General features: G+C 36.6%; 1 protein-coding gene across 1 annotated transcript in view; it reads left to right on the top strand.

Annotated features, from left to right (window-relative positions):
* syn2b (synapsin IIb) overlaps nt 1-18,562 on the top strand; it is an 81,751-nt gene that overhangs the window by 38,963 nt on the left and 24,226 nt on the right. Inside the window, exons 2-5 of the mRNA XM_041980572.1 lie at nt 9,157-9,214; nt 11,232-11,323; nt 17,788-17,944; nt 18,093-18,182. Coding sequence (XP_041836506.1) covers nt 9,157-9,214; nt 11,232-11,323; nt 17,788-17,944; nt 18,093-18,182 — 397 coding nt within the window. The remainder of the gene's footprint in view (nt 1-9,156; nt 9,215-11,231; nt 11,324-17,787; nt 17,945-18,092; nt 18,183-18,562) is intronic.

Genomic DNA, 18,562 nt, shown 5'->3' on the forward strand with positions numbered 1-18,562 from the left:
CACAGGGATGTTTTGTATGTCTGACACTCTCATATCCTGATGACTGATTGCTATTTTTAGCTGTCTTTAAAAATGTTGAATGGGAGCATAAAAATAGAAAACTTGAACTATTGTTAGTCCACTCACTGCTGTTTTCAAGACACACTGTAAATGAACACATGTTGCAGATCTAAAAGAGATCAATTATTGGAAAATTAAAACTAAAAAAATTGTTTAAAAACCTTTTTGGAGAGACTGACTTTAAAAGATCAAGTAGTTGAGATCAGCCACACCCAGAAATACCATCCAAATATGTCTTCTTCCACAGCTGAAATAGTTCCCAAGATTTACGTTATGTTGGTAGTAACAATGATGCCAACTTTATGCTTTGATAATGAAAACTTGACTAATGTTTTATTTGCCAAAAATAGCTCCTCAATGTTTAAAAAGACTGAAAAATTAAAAAGATAAAAAACTAAAGAAACTAAAGTCCTGAAGGATAAGCTGTGAGCGAATGGAGGGTGGGTGGGGAACAAGAGAAGGTACAAGAAAAAGCAGCAACATGAACCGAAAACAAGCTGTCAAATTACTGGGACAAGATTAAAAAGATTATTGTCACTCCTGCCTACTTCTCAAGGACAAGATGCACATTAACATCACACAAAAACCAACCCACACTCATTACACCCACACACACTCTACTCAGTATCTGCAGGTGGGAATCAGCGAAACTTTAAGAAATCAATTAGCTCTGCTGTTGGTCTCAAGATGTTCTGTAGATTAGACTTCTTCAGATTTGCTGTCAAATGGGTGCTTTAAAATAAATACACAAGCTGATGTATACCACACACACACACACAAAGTGCGTATGTGTGCCTGCTTGAGAGAACAGGGTGACCTGTAGTTCATCATTCATCACAGTAATGTAATAAAGGCACACAGATGACACAGAGACATTGAGTCTTCTGCGGTTTCTGCGAACAAAGGCACAAACACATCTTCAACACTCATTTGTAATGTGATGCAGGAACATTGCAGTGAAGCTAGAAAACAAATGTCGCATGTATTTCTGTTTTAGTTTTATGGTGCATTGTTTACATAAACCTGGAAAGAAATAGTGCACGTAAAAAATCCTCTTAGACACAGACTGTCAGACAGTATTTATATACAGTTTTTTTTACATCAGGCAGATAGACATGAGGTAAAGATGCTTGTTAAATCCTGTTTTTCTCCTCTCAACCCCAAGCAAGGCAGATGGCCACCCTTTTCTGAGTCTGTTTTTTCTGCAGGGTGAGTTTTCCTCTTCACTGTTGCCTCATGCATCCCCAGAATGCAGGATTGAATCAAATAGAAGATTCAATAATCTGATTGTTTCATTAGCTGGAACATTTTTTCTATGAATTGGTATAATAGAAACATGCTTATAATGGATTAGACAAATTTGGGCTGGATTACAATGAATTGGATTTGAATTGGAGTGTATTCTGCATTGGGATAACTTTTGTTCTGAATCTGTGCTTTAGAAATAAACTGAATGAAAATTTAATTTAATTATGTTTATTCAAAGTCTTATTGAGCTTTTGACCTACAGACAGTGGATCAATAGTAGCCACCTACAAATTTAGTTTGTTTTGGGGTTTCTGCCTTCAATCGGTTCTGCAGCAAGTAGGCTACAGCACAGTCTTCTACGCGACTTGTCAGGTACTCCACCAATTTGCTGTAAAAGCTCTATCCTTTTTCTTGAACATTTTGGATACAACTGGGTAATGAAATAAGCTCTTGTTCTTTTGGTTGGAACTGAGTAAGAAAAATGCCCCTCTTTGCATTTATCACATTTCTTACATCTACAGTGTAAGCATTTATAAAAATCCTTTGAAATCTGGGCACTTTATGTTGAATTATCATTTCTCACTCATGGTTACTTAATAGCAGACATAAATCACCTCAAATTGAAAAAGGGAGGAAAAATAAAAAAAAGGTATTTGTCTGTTTGGTATTAAAAATGCTGAAGGATGAAGCCTGAAGAAAAAATGTCTTGTACTTCTGTTTTATTTGTTTCTCATAACCCCCCCCCCCGCCGCTTAAAGGTTAATGATTAGTCATTAAACGTGCAGTAAATAGCAGTTTTGTGCAGCCAGAAAGTCCTTTTTTCATTGTGCTTGTCCACTTCTGACATGACACTGCCTCTGTCTTTAATTAGATTTTTTTTAATTATTCAGGAAGACCCACTCCCACGGTGATTTGCCATTTACGCTGTTGGAAACGGCCTCTGGGCATCAGGTTTAAAATCTGAAAAACATATTGATTTTTATAACTTAAATATTGATGGATTATTAGGAAACAATATTTATCCATAGCCAAAGTTACTTAATAAACACATTCAGTTACTTTCTACAGTAGGCTACATATTATAAAGAGTACACATTATTACATCATCAGTTAGTACATTTAAATAAATTTATTTTACTCAACTGATGTACAAGATCACTTTGCCCATTCTTTTTTCTTTAATAGCTAACGCTTTCAGAAATTGGACATTGCAGCAGTGATTGTCAGAAGGAAAGTACAGCAGCTTTACTAGGTAGTATAATCCCTCTTTCTGTCTCATCTGTACTAAAAGTAAAACTCTTCACTCTTAATGTCTCTCAATGTCTGCACAAAAATCTGCAGCCCCTAGTCATGACTTGTCGACTGAACAAAACTTTTATGTTTTTGCAATGTGCACATCTTTCTTGGTTTCAGAAGCAAACACCATCACCTCCCATCCATTCTCCATCCAGGTTCTCAAAAGATAGCAGGCTTAGCAAACAAAGCATCAAAGCGACGCAGCTTTTCATTAACTTAATAGTAACAATATGTAACTATGCTATACCTTAGCAACTCATTTACTTATCTGCAGTGTAATTTCACAATCAACCCAGTTTGAGGTTGAGCTGTTTGTCCTGTAATAATGTAGTCAAATGATATCCCTCACAGTGCTATGCTATAAATTACAACAAAATACCTATTTATTCATAGTTGCAGTTAGGCTACCAGTTGACTTGTTGCTTGCTGTATTAATCTTTAATGCACAGTTTTTTTCCAGATACTCTAACATATCATTTATGGTGCATGTAAGGTGGGTGCAGCCTCTGTGGTAACTGCATCCCTGCGTGCCATGGACAGGGCGGATAATAGCAGTAGGGGGTGTTAAAGCCTCCTGCACTGCAGATGAATAATTCAGGTGACATCTTCACCTCAGGCAAGAATAATATGAGCCAATACCTCTGACTTGAAACTTTTTATGTCATACATGCTCAGCCACTGTGGTTAGCCAGAACTCCGGTTTACCAGACAAATTTAAATGCCCTAAAATATTCACTGACACCAAAGGGCTGATGTCAGACAGATGTTTGAGCTCGGATCCTTGCTTTGAAGAGAAAGGTAGAAGTCTTATCATTACATGGGTATTCGTGTTTTTATCTGAGCATTCAGTCTTTGTGCATCTAATGAGTCTGAGCAAATTTATGTGATCCTCTAGAGTACATTGTGAACTCAGCTGACTTGTAATGATACATTTCCTTGGAAATGAAAAATCTGTGTGAGAATGTTAATTAGTTAATTAGACAATAAAGCCTGGAAGAGAGGAAACTATTTTGTAGTATTCTTTCTACTTGATATTTTCAATATGTTGATTGTTACTTGTATTTCAAACACAACATTATTCCTTGGCCTTTTTTTCTTGTAGTCTGACCTGAAATTCTATTATTAGCATTAAACAACCTGTCTTTACATTACTGGACCTAAGGTCCAGCCAAATGACTCCTATAGTCGATAAAAGCAGCATAGGATTTGCTTTTCACCCTATCAGTGAGAAGGATACATTTTAAAAATCAATAAGTTCAAGCATGCAGTCAGAGAGTTCTCGGAGACTGGAAATGAATATTTGGACTTTACTTAATCCTATGTTCTTTTACTGTGCTCTGATCTGCCTTGACATTGTTAAAAGTGTTGTGTAAGAAGTTACTTAAATGGCAAATAAATAAACTTCAAAATGGTGAAGCATTTGGTTGCTTAGTCTTGGCATGCCATCAGGATAAAATAAAAAGAAGACAGGGTGGATAAAAAAAGGTGTTTCAGTAATGGTAAAAAGGCAACAGTGTTTAAAAAAAAAAAACTATCTTAATTCTTCATTTTAGCCTTAACATCAGTTCTTTCTGTTAGTAGATGAAAATGTCTACATGAGCTCCAAATAAACGCAATGCACAACAATCTATACGGCAACATAACATGCCTTTAAAAATTAATTCTGTAGACTCTGCAAGCTCATTAAAATTCAGTCACTGATCATGTATGGTTCATTTGAATGCATACGTTCCTCCTTCATAATGTCTCTTCACGTGATCGTGCTAACCGGATAGGGGAGACAAAAACAGATGGGTGAAAATAATTATACTCATAGAGGAAGAACTGTAGTAATTTGATAGGAGAGAGGAAAGAGGGGAAATAAATAGTTAGAAAGTGTGAGAGAGAGTGCTGAGAAAAATCCTCTGCCCTGTGATGTCTATCATGTTTTTATGGACTGGCAGAAACAATCATTACATGCTTGTTATGGTGTTTCTTCTTGCCAGCTAAGACTCCTTATATGATGCAGGATTCCAAGCCCTGTTAAACATGCTTGAGGTGAATATTTTTTTAGATAAATGTAGTTCCCTACAAGGTTTTAACTGTCAAACCAGTATTTTAGGAGCGTTTCCTTTCCTTTCCAGGTCTCTCTTAGTATTTTTCTCTCCATCCCTCGCTGTCATTGTCATGCATTGATTTGAAAGGCTTAATTTCTACAGGCTGTCTCAGACTCGTGGACTCTTCAGATCAATACTGAAAGTGGTCTCCCATCAAACGACCCTGGAGAAAATTGAGCCTGCTGAACTGAACAATGTAATTTAGCCCAGCACAGAGTCAAAGATAGTTTGATTGTGCTGCATTCGCTGCTGTCCTGATATTTTGCAATTTCTCATCACAGTTCTTATTATCAAAATGATCCACAGTACTGAGATGGTACTGTAGGATGTTGATACTTAAGTTGTACAAAATCACATGGAAAATGGAGCTCTGAGCTCATATTTGCATCCCAGTCAATAAAAAAGAACACAAAAAAGTTTTTTGCTGGTTACAAAATACCTTCTCTCCCTTATCTAGAAATCAACTGCTTCCTCCAACTTAGTTCAAGAAGGTGTTGTTAGTTATACACACTGAAATACTTCTTATGTTTTGAACAAGGTACATGCCTATCACCCATAATAGAAAAGGACCATATTTTGTCTCATAACTTGAATGAGCATGAATCCAAGCTGGACTTATTAATCTTTGTGTTTCACATTCACATTCAAGATGCCACTGCACCTGTCATTGCGCTGCTTATATTTGCTTTATTAAGGTGCAGTTATCATTCTGCTCCTTTTCTCAGATGTTTTTTCAAGATGTGTCTGTTCAAGCTGTCAGCCTCAAGAATAAAAGAGCCTGTACATTCAATCCACCCATATTTCCTTCGTTCAGGGCATCTTGCACACTAAATTTTTCAGTTCAGCTGTGATTTGTACAGTTCTAAAACAGACGTAAAACCAGTGTGTTTTGTATTGAGCAAAACTAAAAGAAATTATTATTCTAGAGTATTGTCAGTTTAATTTTTATGATAGCTGACTGAATCTTCCCACAACCCAGGTGGAATAGGTGGTTATAGCTGATGAATGCATGGATGGATAAATCGATGGATAAATGAATGGATGGATAGATCAAACATCCCATACAGATATTATAGAAGGTTAAATAGTTTTCAAATGAATAATTTCTTTACATAATTTCTAGATGTGGTGGTGATGGGGGTTCCAATGAAATAACATCTGAATAAATGTCATGTTTTTACATCAGTGGTTAAAATATAAAGTTTGGGAATTAGATAAAAGATGGGCTGCACCACTGCTTTTTTTAATTCTTGCTTGGAGTGAATGTGAATGATTGTTTGTCTTTCTGTGATGGACAGCGAACTGTCCAAAGTGCAAAGCTTCAGCCTCCCTTTGACCTTGCATTGGAATTAGTGGGTAAAGAAAATGGATGGCTAGACAGAAGATACATCTGCTGCTTAGGAGTGCAAAATCTTTTACTTGTGATAGTATGAGAGCATACTTTAATTCTGTAATCTGTACACTAACAAAACACCTTGTTGGGGTCCGTCTGTGTGGTGCTTTTTGCCCATTGATCTCTACTTAACTGTACTGATAAATGTTTGTTCTTAACACACTTCTGTGTGCCACAAATTGAAAACACAATCTGCAGGGATTACCTGTTAGAGGTGATCTGTTGTTTACAGCCTCATGATGTATCTCTTGCAACTTTCATCAGAATAATAAAGTAAAATTATGTGAGGTTCCTGTGAGCCTGTAATACTCATACTCTGTATTAAGAAAAACCGAATCTTAGATGAGAGAAAGAAAGACGGACATTTTACAAGTATTATGAGATTATAGTTTGTCCTAAAGACACTTGATAACATGTTGGCACTAAACAGGGCCTTGTTACTTCCTTTTGGTGTTTAGTTCTTGGTATGTGAGTGGCTGTTCAGTTTGGAGTTAATCTAGTGCTCAGCAGCTTGACAGAAGTGCTGATGTGACAAAGCTTTGGGTGGCATGATGTATATGAGATGGACACATCTAGGCTGACAGATGTACAACACTGTACTCATTAATTTCAATCATTTCTGCAATGTACTTGAAAATATTTGTCCAAACTTCAAAAGTAAAAGTTATTAAAGTCTTAAACACTCAGCAGGCACCAGGTTATAGTGGAAAGGCTTGAAAAGGTCAATACACTACAGCCTCTTACGCCTTACCTCACAGCAGAAAGACAGAGCCAGTGTGTTAGTGAGTTAGTGGTCAAGCTAAAGGATTTGCCAGGTTGCTGAAACACTTAAACCATTTACCATTACAGCTTAACTTGGAAAAAAATATGTAGGTGGAACATTTCCAGCTTTTTCCACTCAGCACAGGTTAGCAAAAATCAAATAGCTCTGCAGATGTCTGCAAATTAAACATTCACTGAGGGACTAAAATTTGCATCTGTTACATTCAAGCTTTTGCCAAATTGTTTCACAAATTGTGTTTTAAGCATATCAATGCTTATTTGAGTTTTCTCTCTCTTTTCTCTCTCTCTCACTTTTTCTAAATGTGGGTACTGTGCAATGTACACTGTTGTCAGTTGGTCTGGTTACAGCTGGATTTTTGTTGCTTTCTGTTATTTATTGAGTTTGTGAAGCTGATGTGATAGTACTTGAATCCAAAGCATTGCATCACATTGCATCATATCGTATCATATTGTATCGGATCGGATCGGATCGTATGGTATGGTATGGTATGGTATGGTATGGTATCGCATCATATCGTATTGGATTGTATCGTATCATACCCTGGTCTACTTGCAGAGATGGGGTGCATCAACTAATAAATAATGGTTTGTCAGAGCTGTATAAGAATGCAGCTATTGTAAGAGAGTGTGTTCTACAGCAGCTAGGAGTTTCAGATGCAACTTGTACAAAAGAAATTAGAAATGACACCTCATTCTATCACAGCCAGATGCAGCTCTTAATAATATGCATCTTTGACCTGTAAAAATCCTGCTCTCAGGCATTCACTTTGCAGATCTATCAAGATTTATATTTGCACATAATGTGCTTTGCTATGTGACAGCTACATTATGCTGTTTGATGAAATTACATTAGCTGTCCATTGCTGTGTGGGGCTGACATGGTGTGTCTCTATTTTATGTGAACTCCAGATAAGAAACACATACTAAATGCAGAGCCTTGTTAGCTCTGTGGTTAATTAAAATATCTTGGGCTGGAGATGCTGTATTTAAAAATATAAAAAGAAGTAATTTGGAGAACCTGCTGAATTATTGCTGCAGCAGGATCAAAGTCATTTTTCTATTATCAAGATGATTCAGTTCAGTGATACCCAGGTGGTTAATAAATTGGTGTTGCTAGTTCAAGTGATTGCCTTTCCTGAGAACGCTGACACTCTAAATAACCTTAGAAAATGGTTGATAATGATATATTGCTGTTATTGCAAGCTCACTCACTCCGCTGGTGTGGTTATCAATTGTTAATAGTTGAAAGTAAAATTCGTCTAAGTGTTAGTGCCACAGATGGCCTACTCTTAATGAACCAGACTAATGAGCCAGATGTCTCTGCTGCATGACACGAGGTCCTATGAGGGTCTATAGAAGCAGTTCTGGATACATTTTTAATTGACAGCACAGACAAAAATGAGCTTAGATTAAATCTGATTCAATGGGAAATTGTTAAACACAACATAATATCTTGCGTGATAAGACTTGAACTGATGAATCAAGCAGTTTTATTTTACCATAGGGGGGGAAATAGTATAGATGGACAGAGAAAAACCTTTTTATTGTAGATACCCAGTTTTGTCTTAAGAATCCTGAGAAAACATTGCAGCTCTATACAGTTGATTCAGAAAACAAACCATGATGAAGGGAAAGGCAGAACTTCTTGAAAATGAGGTAGTTCTGTTTGTCTCATTGTGGTTCATGTTTCTTGGTTATTGCTTTACTTAGCTTCAGTGTAGGATTTGATGACGGATGCAGATTAAACCATCTGTGATCCAATTGCAGTCCAATGTTTAATGAGACGTCATGAGCAATTTGCCTGTTTGTTTTCTGACTGAAATCTTATGTAGCTCTCTCTGCTCATATTTTTGTCTCTGTCAGTCCAGTTCCAGCTGCCATCTCTCCATCTGTCTTCCTGTGTGTTTACTTATATTTCTATTTCTTCATCCCTGTTGCACAGGACAGTCGAGGTTTTTGAAAATCACCACAACCACACTTATAAAAGCACATTCGTCGTTTAGACTCAGATTTTGCAGTATTGAGAATTTAATGCTGCTAGTCACTGGAATGACACTAATTAGGATAACAGTTTGGCTCCACTGATCTTCTACATCTATAAAGCTGTTCCAAAAAGCATATTAGAATAAACATTCATGTGCAACCAAGCGCACAAGGAGGCATCCATTTTCTGTATTCTATGTACCACAGTTAGTCTGCAATCCAGTAGAGGGCAGCATACACAACTGAGAAGTTTGAAAGGTACAAACTGCAAACTGAACCTCTTCTTTTCTGTTTCAGGGCAAAAGTGTTTCGGGGAAAGAAGGTCCTTGGAGATTACGACATCAGAGTGGAGCAGGTATCAATGATTTTAAAGATGTGATGCATCAGAATTATTTATGAAAGGTTAAAAAGGGATCATGAAAGAGATGGCAGACATGTTTGAACAGATTCAGTGATCTCCTGACAGGATTGTCAGTTTGTCCAACAATCTGGCTAAGAGATCAAATACCTGAGAAAGTAGAAACATTTACATCATATGCAGATTAATTTTATGTTTAAAACTGTAACCTACCAAATACAGATTTATGCTGCTTACAGATAATACTGCAAGCTTATACGGCTGGATGGTACTGGACAGTCTCAACTGTTAAACTGACATATTTCACGTTATTTAACATAATGCGTGGCATCCTTTTCTATTTAAAAGAAAAAGGAAAATAAATGTTAATATGTCTTTAAAAGAAAAAGAACAGCTTTGCTAAAAAAGGCTTAACATTTACTAGAAATTTTGGATGCATCTGTTGCACAGAAGATATTTACAAATATGTCCGAATGAGGAACCACTCTCACCTGTATTTTTAAATAAGACTTTTCTTCGCTTTCTCCTGCCTAATTTTTCCCTTTTACCAGCTAAATAAAAATGCTTTATGCTCTGCCTTTTATTTCAAAATTAGTAGAACACCTAGATATATTCTGACTAAATTCTTTTTTATATTTACAAACCACAGCCAACATTTCAACCAAAACAGTAAATATGGTACCAAACTGTAGAAAATCAAAAATTTTGTTTGAAATGGGACCCCTTCATGTTAAAAATAAGTGCTTTAACAGTTTTTTGTAGTTATACCAAACCAAAACACAATTCTTTCCTTAACTAAACCAATGATTTTTTATTCCTCAGTCTCACCAACTCTTGAAAATTCAAGAAATAAGAATTAATTATCTCACTGGACAAAATTAGTGATTGAGACTTAGATTAAAATAGGAAATATTCAAAGAATCGCTCTTTTTGTCATTGATAAACAGACAGGTTGTATGTTATATGTTACTTGAACACTGATTTTATTACCATGCAAACTTGAAACCAACTACATTTTCATTAGGAGGAAAATACCAGTATGCAAACAAACCAACAACAACAACAAAAAAGATTTGCAATAATTTGAGTATTTTCATGCAGTGCATTAGCTTCCTGATAGCTTCTTCTTCGTCTGTGTTGAAGCAAAAGCAGTCAATCCTTAAACTTCTATATTTGTAACCCACAACAAACTTAGCTTTAGTGCAGTGAATGAGTAAGCAGGCATAAATGCATAGCCTCACTTTTAAAAGCCACATACACTTCATGACATCCTGCAAGCTTTTAAGTATTTATACTGTTTTAAACACAGCATTATGCTAACAGCATATAACGTATTGGTTTCATATTGGTTAAACCAGCTCACCCACAAGCCAATTTGCAAAGCTTGATTACTGCATTTGAGATGACTATTCTCAGGGGTTTCACTCTAAACAGTTTCACACCTAATAGATGCTAAATTACACCCTCAGCCTCACCACAAAGATGAAATATCCACCAGACGAGGCAGAAGACAGCCGCGATGAGTCAGAAAGAAATCTGCACTCTGTCTTAAAGCACGCAAAAGAGCAGCAGTCTGCATTATTTACTGTTGTAACTGCTTGGTTTTATGTTTGTAATGAAGTATAATAAGAGCACGCAAATAAATAAAAGCTGCAAAAAGGTTTTTATGCCTCTATATTTTGTTGCAAAAGATGTTCGTCAGAGGAAATGATAAGTGGTCAATGAATGCTAAAAAAAAAAATATGATTTGCCAGGCATGAAAGTAATCATCGTTATTGAGTAGAATATACTGTATAGATAAAGTTAAACTTATTTACTTTATTTATTTAGTTAGTTTATTTAATTTAGTTAGTTATAATGCTTCAAAAATGACAACAAACTTATCAGATGTTTTGCTTCTTTCACACAATTTCCCACAGCAATATGTAGAATTTACAAAATAGCCATGTAAAATTATGTCATATATGTCATATATGAAGAGTTTTGTGTTTTTGTTTTTCTCCCCTCTGTTTAGGCTGAGTTCTCAGATATCAACCTCATTGCACATTCAAATGGAACCTGCAATGTGGACATGCAGGTCATACGGGGCGGCACCAAAGTGGTCAGGTCAGTCTTACAGATACACATGCACATAGTGATAACTGTGGTGATTAGTTTAACAATGTTCAAAACTTAAACATACTGCATACTTTTTCTTTTCAGCCATAACAGTTGGGCTTGAATTTAGCTAAATGTTTTCCAAGACAAAAACAAAGCAACGAGATGATTGATTATTAATATGATGATGACTGATAGACAAAAATAGGTGGAAAAATATGCATTTCCTTAAAAATATTCCCACTTCTTAAGCTATTTTTTTTCCTTTTTTTGCTATGGCTAGTCTTTACTCAAATTAACAGGAAATACAAAGAGAGACCGAGGGGAAAGCTGTGCATCTTTGCTAATCACTGGGTTAGCCTCACTTAATTTAAATATTGTTTCAAAGAAAAGAGTGGGAACTCAGTGGAGATAGATAACTAAGAGTCCAGCCCCTGACCCCAAACCTCCCACAAAAAGTAACCCACAGAAAATCCCAAATTGCTATAAGATAAATTTAGCTTTGTTGCTGAGATGGTTTGTCCTTATAAAGGGTAGATAGTCCCTAAAAACAAAGTGTGGAACAAACAACCAGGAAATGCGAACCAAACTGTAACTACTGCTTTGATCATACACCTGCAAAATGAGTTCTATGTTTCCACTTTGGAGAGATTTTGTTTGCTATGAGTGCAAGAAAGTGCTGATTTCTGCATCATTTAACAAGAATATTTCTGTTCTGTCACATCATTTGGAAATAATGAACAGACTTGTTTACCGAAAGTTCTGATCAGTGGAAAAAGGGCAGAGGCGTATAACCACAACCATGGCCCACAGGTAGGCACAGTAAATCAGCAAACAAACCTATGAACCTACTGTAAACCGGATGATCATAGATACGCTCACACACCACAAACCACACTGACAGAGACACCAGTGTTCTGGCTTTAGACTGGCAGCAATTAAGCAAGACTGTAACTCCCACTGCAACAAGCAAGACTGGTAGGAAATTAATTCAACAGCTTCAGAGATGAAGCTAACAACCTTTGTTACATAATTATACTTTTTGAAAAGTTGGTCTGCACATGCTTGTATTCACGATACAGGACCATTTGTTGGAAATCATGTGTAGTAAGCTTTGAGTCATTTAATTCACACTCATGTTTACAGGGGCTTTATTCCTTATGAGTTTCATCTGACTCTAAATTTTCCATGGTGGCCTCATTATCCTTCCCCAAACATGGGCTTTTTTTGGAGACACGTTTAGGCATAAACATCAGTTTGTCCTGTTTGACTTCAACTCAGCTTTTCAGACCAGGACGTTCTAAACTATCTACATTTGTCTTAGTAATTACACTATTTACATCAATTTCAAGCCACAGCAGTGATTTGCTAACTGTTTAGAGACTGCATGTTGCTTAGTAACCTTCATCCCATCTCTGAGCATGTCACTACACAATCTGCCTCTGTGCAGTATTATCTTCATCTCTTTTAGTTTCATTTTCTATTTATATTAATACTATAAAAAAAAAACATAAGTAAATGACAATTAATTATTATTAAAAATATTTACTGTGTTAAAAACACAGCTTTGAGCGTACTTGGTCATTTAGCAAAGAGAGAACTGAACACAGTATGAACAGTTCAACCTGTATGACTTCTGTTGGACGCCTGCTGATTTCGTGTCAGCATTGCATGCATGTGTGGATACCTTTCATATGCTCAATTAGTCGAATGGGGGAGGTACACTCTTAGTCAAGGGACAATCACAAAAGTTAGAAGGAAGTCCCATAATTGCGTTTTTGATCTAGTTGTTTTTTGTCATTATATGAAGACACAACACCAGAGTTACACAATAATCCTTCCACTGTCAGTGTCGTTAAATCGGAAACTTTATGAATTCAGAGCATTGCTTTTATTTCTTGCTGCTCGCTTCTCATAATTTCCCAGGTTTAACAGATCAGGGGTGGATCTACAAGGGGGGAAGGGGGCAACTGCCCCTCTACTTTAGAACCTAGAACTTTAGAAGATTAATTCACAAAAAGATAATAATTGTAAATTTAATATTTAGAGCCTTAAAAATTTTAGTTACGGCCCTGCATCATGACACAGTGGTGCATCACAGACTTGTAGGAGACGGCAGAATGGAGAGACTGAGCCGCCCAACTACCAGGCGAAGTCAGTTTCCACAGGTGATGTTTAACCACTCACAGTTAAAGTTTAATTAAATGTGTAATGAACAGAATTTATGCTAAAGGCGATGGATGTCTCAGTTTAATATATTCAATAATCAGATGCTGATAGTGGCTGACTTGGGTTTCTGCAGTTTGGTAGTTTTGATTCTAGTAAACAGGAGAGAAGTTCAGGAAGAATTTATACATGAAAAAAAAATTGAGAGTTGTTGTTTCAAGAGCTGAAGCTTCAGTGACAGTTCAGTTAAACCAGGTCACTTCATTCCGATCGAGGCCGTTTAGATGAACTGAGGTGTTAACATGAGTCATTTTGTGCTGACTGAACATTCGATTGGATCAAAAGTGCTCCATGTAAATCCAACTAATGCCCTCCTGTCTAGACCTCTTGCCCCTGCTTTGCCACCATGAAAAATTTTGTAGATCCGCCACTGTAACAAATGTAAACGCTGCACCTGTTTTAGTGCTCAAATCCAGATTAATTCATATTAACGCGTTTAAGTATTTTACATCACCAGGATTTGATATTAGTAGAGATTTTGAAAAACGTAATGTTGATTACAATTATGTCATGTTGTAGAGCATGGTGCAGTGTGCTTCAGTGATTTATTTTGAATTGGACGTCTATTCTGGCCCTGCAATCTTTGCTAATCTCTTTATGTAGAGTGCTTCTGTAGGCTCAGCCACTTATGAGCATCCAGGTCAAATGATGAGAGGAAAATTACACTTCACTAAAGTGTCTCACATAATAGTGTTTCAAAGCTACTTTGTCAGTGGCTGAACATTCCTTTTATAATAAAGACATTTTTTTAAATATCTACATTTTTGGGACTTATATTTGGGGCAGGACTTATCTCCATGGTAACCAAGAAAAGTAGAAGCTGGAGCTTTCTAACATGTGGTTCATCCTTATCAAAGATCCTAACTGGATGGAATAAATTATCCTTTCCTTTTAAATTTACCCAATAATTAAGACAAATTAAGTACAATGTGTGCAAAATTATGATGAAGTGTGTATACTGACCTCTTTCTCCACACTTTTTCTAACTCTATACCAAATAGCCGTATATGCATTTTGGATTTTATAATTTTCTTGTGATCTTTTATTTTTGTTTTGAGCACGTGTAACTAAATACCTTATATGAAGGAAGAAAAAACTTGGTAGCTTTAATACTTTTGTTAAAATGAGCCCATAAAGGAATTAAACAATTTTTTTTTTAAGTCAGCTGCTTGGAAATTGTGCAGAAGATGCAATAATAGTTCAGATAACAAATGAGGTATGACCACTGGGCCATAAAATGTAAGACAAGCACCACTGCAGCTTCTCAAGGTGGCATTTCAAGATTCTAACAATGAAAATCTGAGGACAGTTTTTCTTCAAAGGTTGTATGGGCACAGGCTGCACAGGCTGCACATGTGCACCGTGGGTGTACCCCACTTCTCACTCAGTGGTAGCTGAGATACCCTCCAGTTCCCCCATGACCCTGAATATAAAGCTGGCCTAGAAAAATTGATAGATGATTTTATGGACACTTGGAAAGAGAGTCACTTTGTTAAAACAGATGGATGGGCCTCATGCTGAAACAGTAATGGACTCTGGACTCTGCTTCAAGCCAGACCCCAGCAGGGTGGAGACAGGGAGCTACTTGCATGAACCAATTGGATCTTTTCAGTTTTGACAACTGACAATAAAAAACCCTAAACCCACTGGCTGTTTCTAAAATATGCTTTCTTCAAGCAGTCATATAACAAAAAGTGTGCAGCAGCCAAGAAAGTGATCATCTTTATTACATTTAACCTCATACTCCTCTGCTTTTCTAACAAGCAACAGCCTGAAAGATGATTAGTAACAATCATTTCTCCTTCCTCTCCTGAAGTGAATCACGTGGAGAGCTTGTGTGGTGTTTTCAAACATGACATATTGCACAGCATCTGGAGGCTGTTTGCTGCTACACTAAATGCCAAAAATGTTAATTTTTGGTCATTTGAGTTACTCATTGTTATTTGGAGTTAACGAATCAGATAGGAATGAATAGAAGTTTATTTGCCTCCTGATGGCGCAAACTTATATGTTCTCTTGAGAAAGACTAAAACTACTTCCCTTAATGAAGAAAAATCTGGTTTCAGGTCTTATGATGTTTTAGATTTAATGAGAGCTGTGTACAGCTAAACATTTTACAATGAGATTTCTCCAGATGCACGCATTTAGCCAAATAATATTGGATTAGCAGAAGTCTAGAAATAATAATAATAAAAAAGTCGAAAAAAAAATTACACAAAATATATATTTGGATTCTTGCATGCATAGCTTTCCAAGCTTAAATTAATAGCTTTCTGAAATCCTGTCAGAGACAGGTCAACTGATGCATCATTAACTCTCAGAGTCTTACTAAGACTTAAGTTAACCTCCACAGCTAATAATGAAGGGATAACAGTCACATTAATAGATATTTGTCTGTCCAACAGATTCTTCTTTAGTTACTTGGAGTGTCTGATTAGTATTCTTCGTGCATGAGGAACTGGTGGTGGTTGCACTGCACCAGAATTTTTTTTGTTCAGTTTCCTATTACACCACTCCACATCTCCTTTTCTCTCACCCCTCTCCCCCTCTTCCTCTCCACTTTTCCTCACATTCTGCATGAGGAAACAAAAGGATTAACAACAGAAGTCATGCCCTATCACTATCAACCTTCCACTGAGTTGAGCTTCACTGAATATTGGTTTTGACCTTAACCCACTGGTCAGAAATTGCTTCTCTGACTCCAATGCTGTGGGGGTTTTGTTTGTGTGTGTGTTTGTGCGTGTGTGCGTGTGTGCGTGTGTGTGTGGTTTTCTGTGGAAACCACAGTTATTTTAGGTTACAGAATGAAATAAAACAACAATGGCTGTAAATGAAACAATCTCTTACCAACTGCCATTTAGCATTCTCTCTTTAATCATGCAGTGGTTAGACTGCAGTGCAGTCCTTGTCATTGCTAACTCTGCTGTTTGGCTGTGGTCTGCCACCTCAGTGACACATGTCGCCAGCAGCCTGGTTTCACCTTCCAGTGATGAGGTTATACAACAAGACAAATCATGCGGGAGGCTTACACTGCTCCCTGCCATCCCACATCTGCCTCCAGCTGGATGCAAGAGCACAAAATCATCTTTTTAGGAGTAAAACACTGTGATCTAACATTATTTATTTTTATTGAGTAAATGCTAATCAATCTATGCTGTTATTGATACATTAATATATGCATCGATCACGCTGACTTCTCATTGATGACTGACTTTAACATCTCTAGGAGTGATGCATATATATTATTCATTATTATCTATATGAGCCATTTTTTATTTTTATTTATTTATCTTTTTGCCTGGAGTTATTAGGTATTATGTTAATTTGTCATTTGTAGTGTAGAAACAAGAGTCCCATCCTGACAAGATTGTGTGGCTTTGTGTTTGTTTTGTTTTTTAGTTTCAAGGACACTAATATAATCATTTGCAATGAAGGCATTTTGTTGAAATTGTTATGTTATTTTAATTACACGTAATTTGAAAATAAATGATCTCAATTATCCACTGCAAGGTTCATTTACCATCAAATGTCTTCCAGCATCCAGACAGATTGTGTCACATCTTCTTGCAATTCAAAACAGGAGCTTATTAAGAATCCTTCACAGATGACAATCTACACGCCTCTGAGATATGACAACCTAATTGTGTTTTTGTCACAGTGTAAGTTTAGTGTGTTTTTTTTTTTTTTTTGTGGCCCAGTAAAACCTTCACTGCTACTGCATCCTCAAGTCTAATTTAACCCTCTGTGAGTTTAATTCTGTATGACACTTTATTTAATGTTATTTCTTAAATCAAATAAAATTGAAACTAGACTATGGTCACTTTCTTACACAACTTCTTTATGCAGTGAAGGCACAAACTTTATTCAGTAAGAAACTGCTTATCTTTTTGAACCCTCTGCCTAATTTTAGGCCTCCACTTGAGTATTGCATTCCCGTAATGAAAATTAGTATATCTCTGTAACAACTACATCCCTTTGGAGCAATGCATCTGTAGCTCTAAGCCTCCATCAATCATATTACAACGTGTGAACATTATTTCAGCAAAAGCTAACTAATAAAACAAAATTAAAGAGATTTTAGTGCAGATTTCAGATGAGGTCTCCTAAATGGCTGTTTTGGTACAGTTTAAAGCCATCTCTCCTCCAACTGGGGGATCTCAGGTATTAAAAGGTTATGAAAGTGCAGTTAAACAGTTTGGAAATATATATTTATTGTTGATTCAACTTTGTGTATTTTCTTATTCCAGGTCATTCAGGCCTGACTTTGTCTTGGTGCGCCAGCACGCCTTCAGCATGGCCCAAAATGAGGATTTTAGGAACTTGATCATCGGTCTTCAATATGCAGGCATCCCCTCTGTCAACTCTCTGGATTCCATTTACAACCTCTGTGACAAACCCTGGGCTGTGAGTGGTCTCTGCACAATAAATACACAACTGTACAAAGTGTTTTATTCTCTGTATTTTTCTCATGTGACACATTACAAGCCATGTTTAGTTTGCTGAAGCGTCGCCTTTGCTGTCTTTCACCTCTTATTTTTCATCCTTCCTCCAGTTTTCCCAGCTGATCAATAATCAGAAGCTGCTGGGCTCAGACAAGTTCCCTCTCATCGATCAGACCTTCTACCCCAACTACAAAGACATGGTGAAGTTCTTTGATACTTACTAGACCTTGCGTCTTGTCAGTCTGCCTGCAGCCAACTCTCACTTGTTAAATATTAGCAACTGAGAAATTGTTTAACTTCTCATAAAGGTTTAAAACTCCACATTTTTAACATAAAAACCTCCCATCTTTAGTTAAAGAAATATGTTTTCAGTAAAGCCAAGAAAGCATGATATCTTCTTGAGAAACATATACATGAGACACGGAGCTGATGTTCCCAGATAAAAGTTCCCAAAATATAGTTACATTGTTTGGTCACTTTAAAGACACACTTACCAGACGTTGCAGGACAGAACTAAATTCAGGACAATTAAAAAGAAAAATCAGGTCTTTTTAAGGTTGTTTTTAGTTTCACAAAAGCA

The sequence above is a fragment of the Melanotaenia boesemani genome, chromosome 3 (assembly GCF_017639745.1).
Source record: "Melanotaenia boesemani isolate fMelBoe1 chromosome 3, fMelBoe1.pri, whole genome shotgun sequence".
Classification (NCBI taxonomy): domain Eukaryota; kingdom Metazoa; phylum Chordata; class Actinopteri; order Atheriniformes; family Melanotaeniidae; genus Melanotaenia; species Melanotaenia boesemani.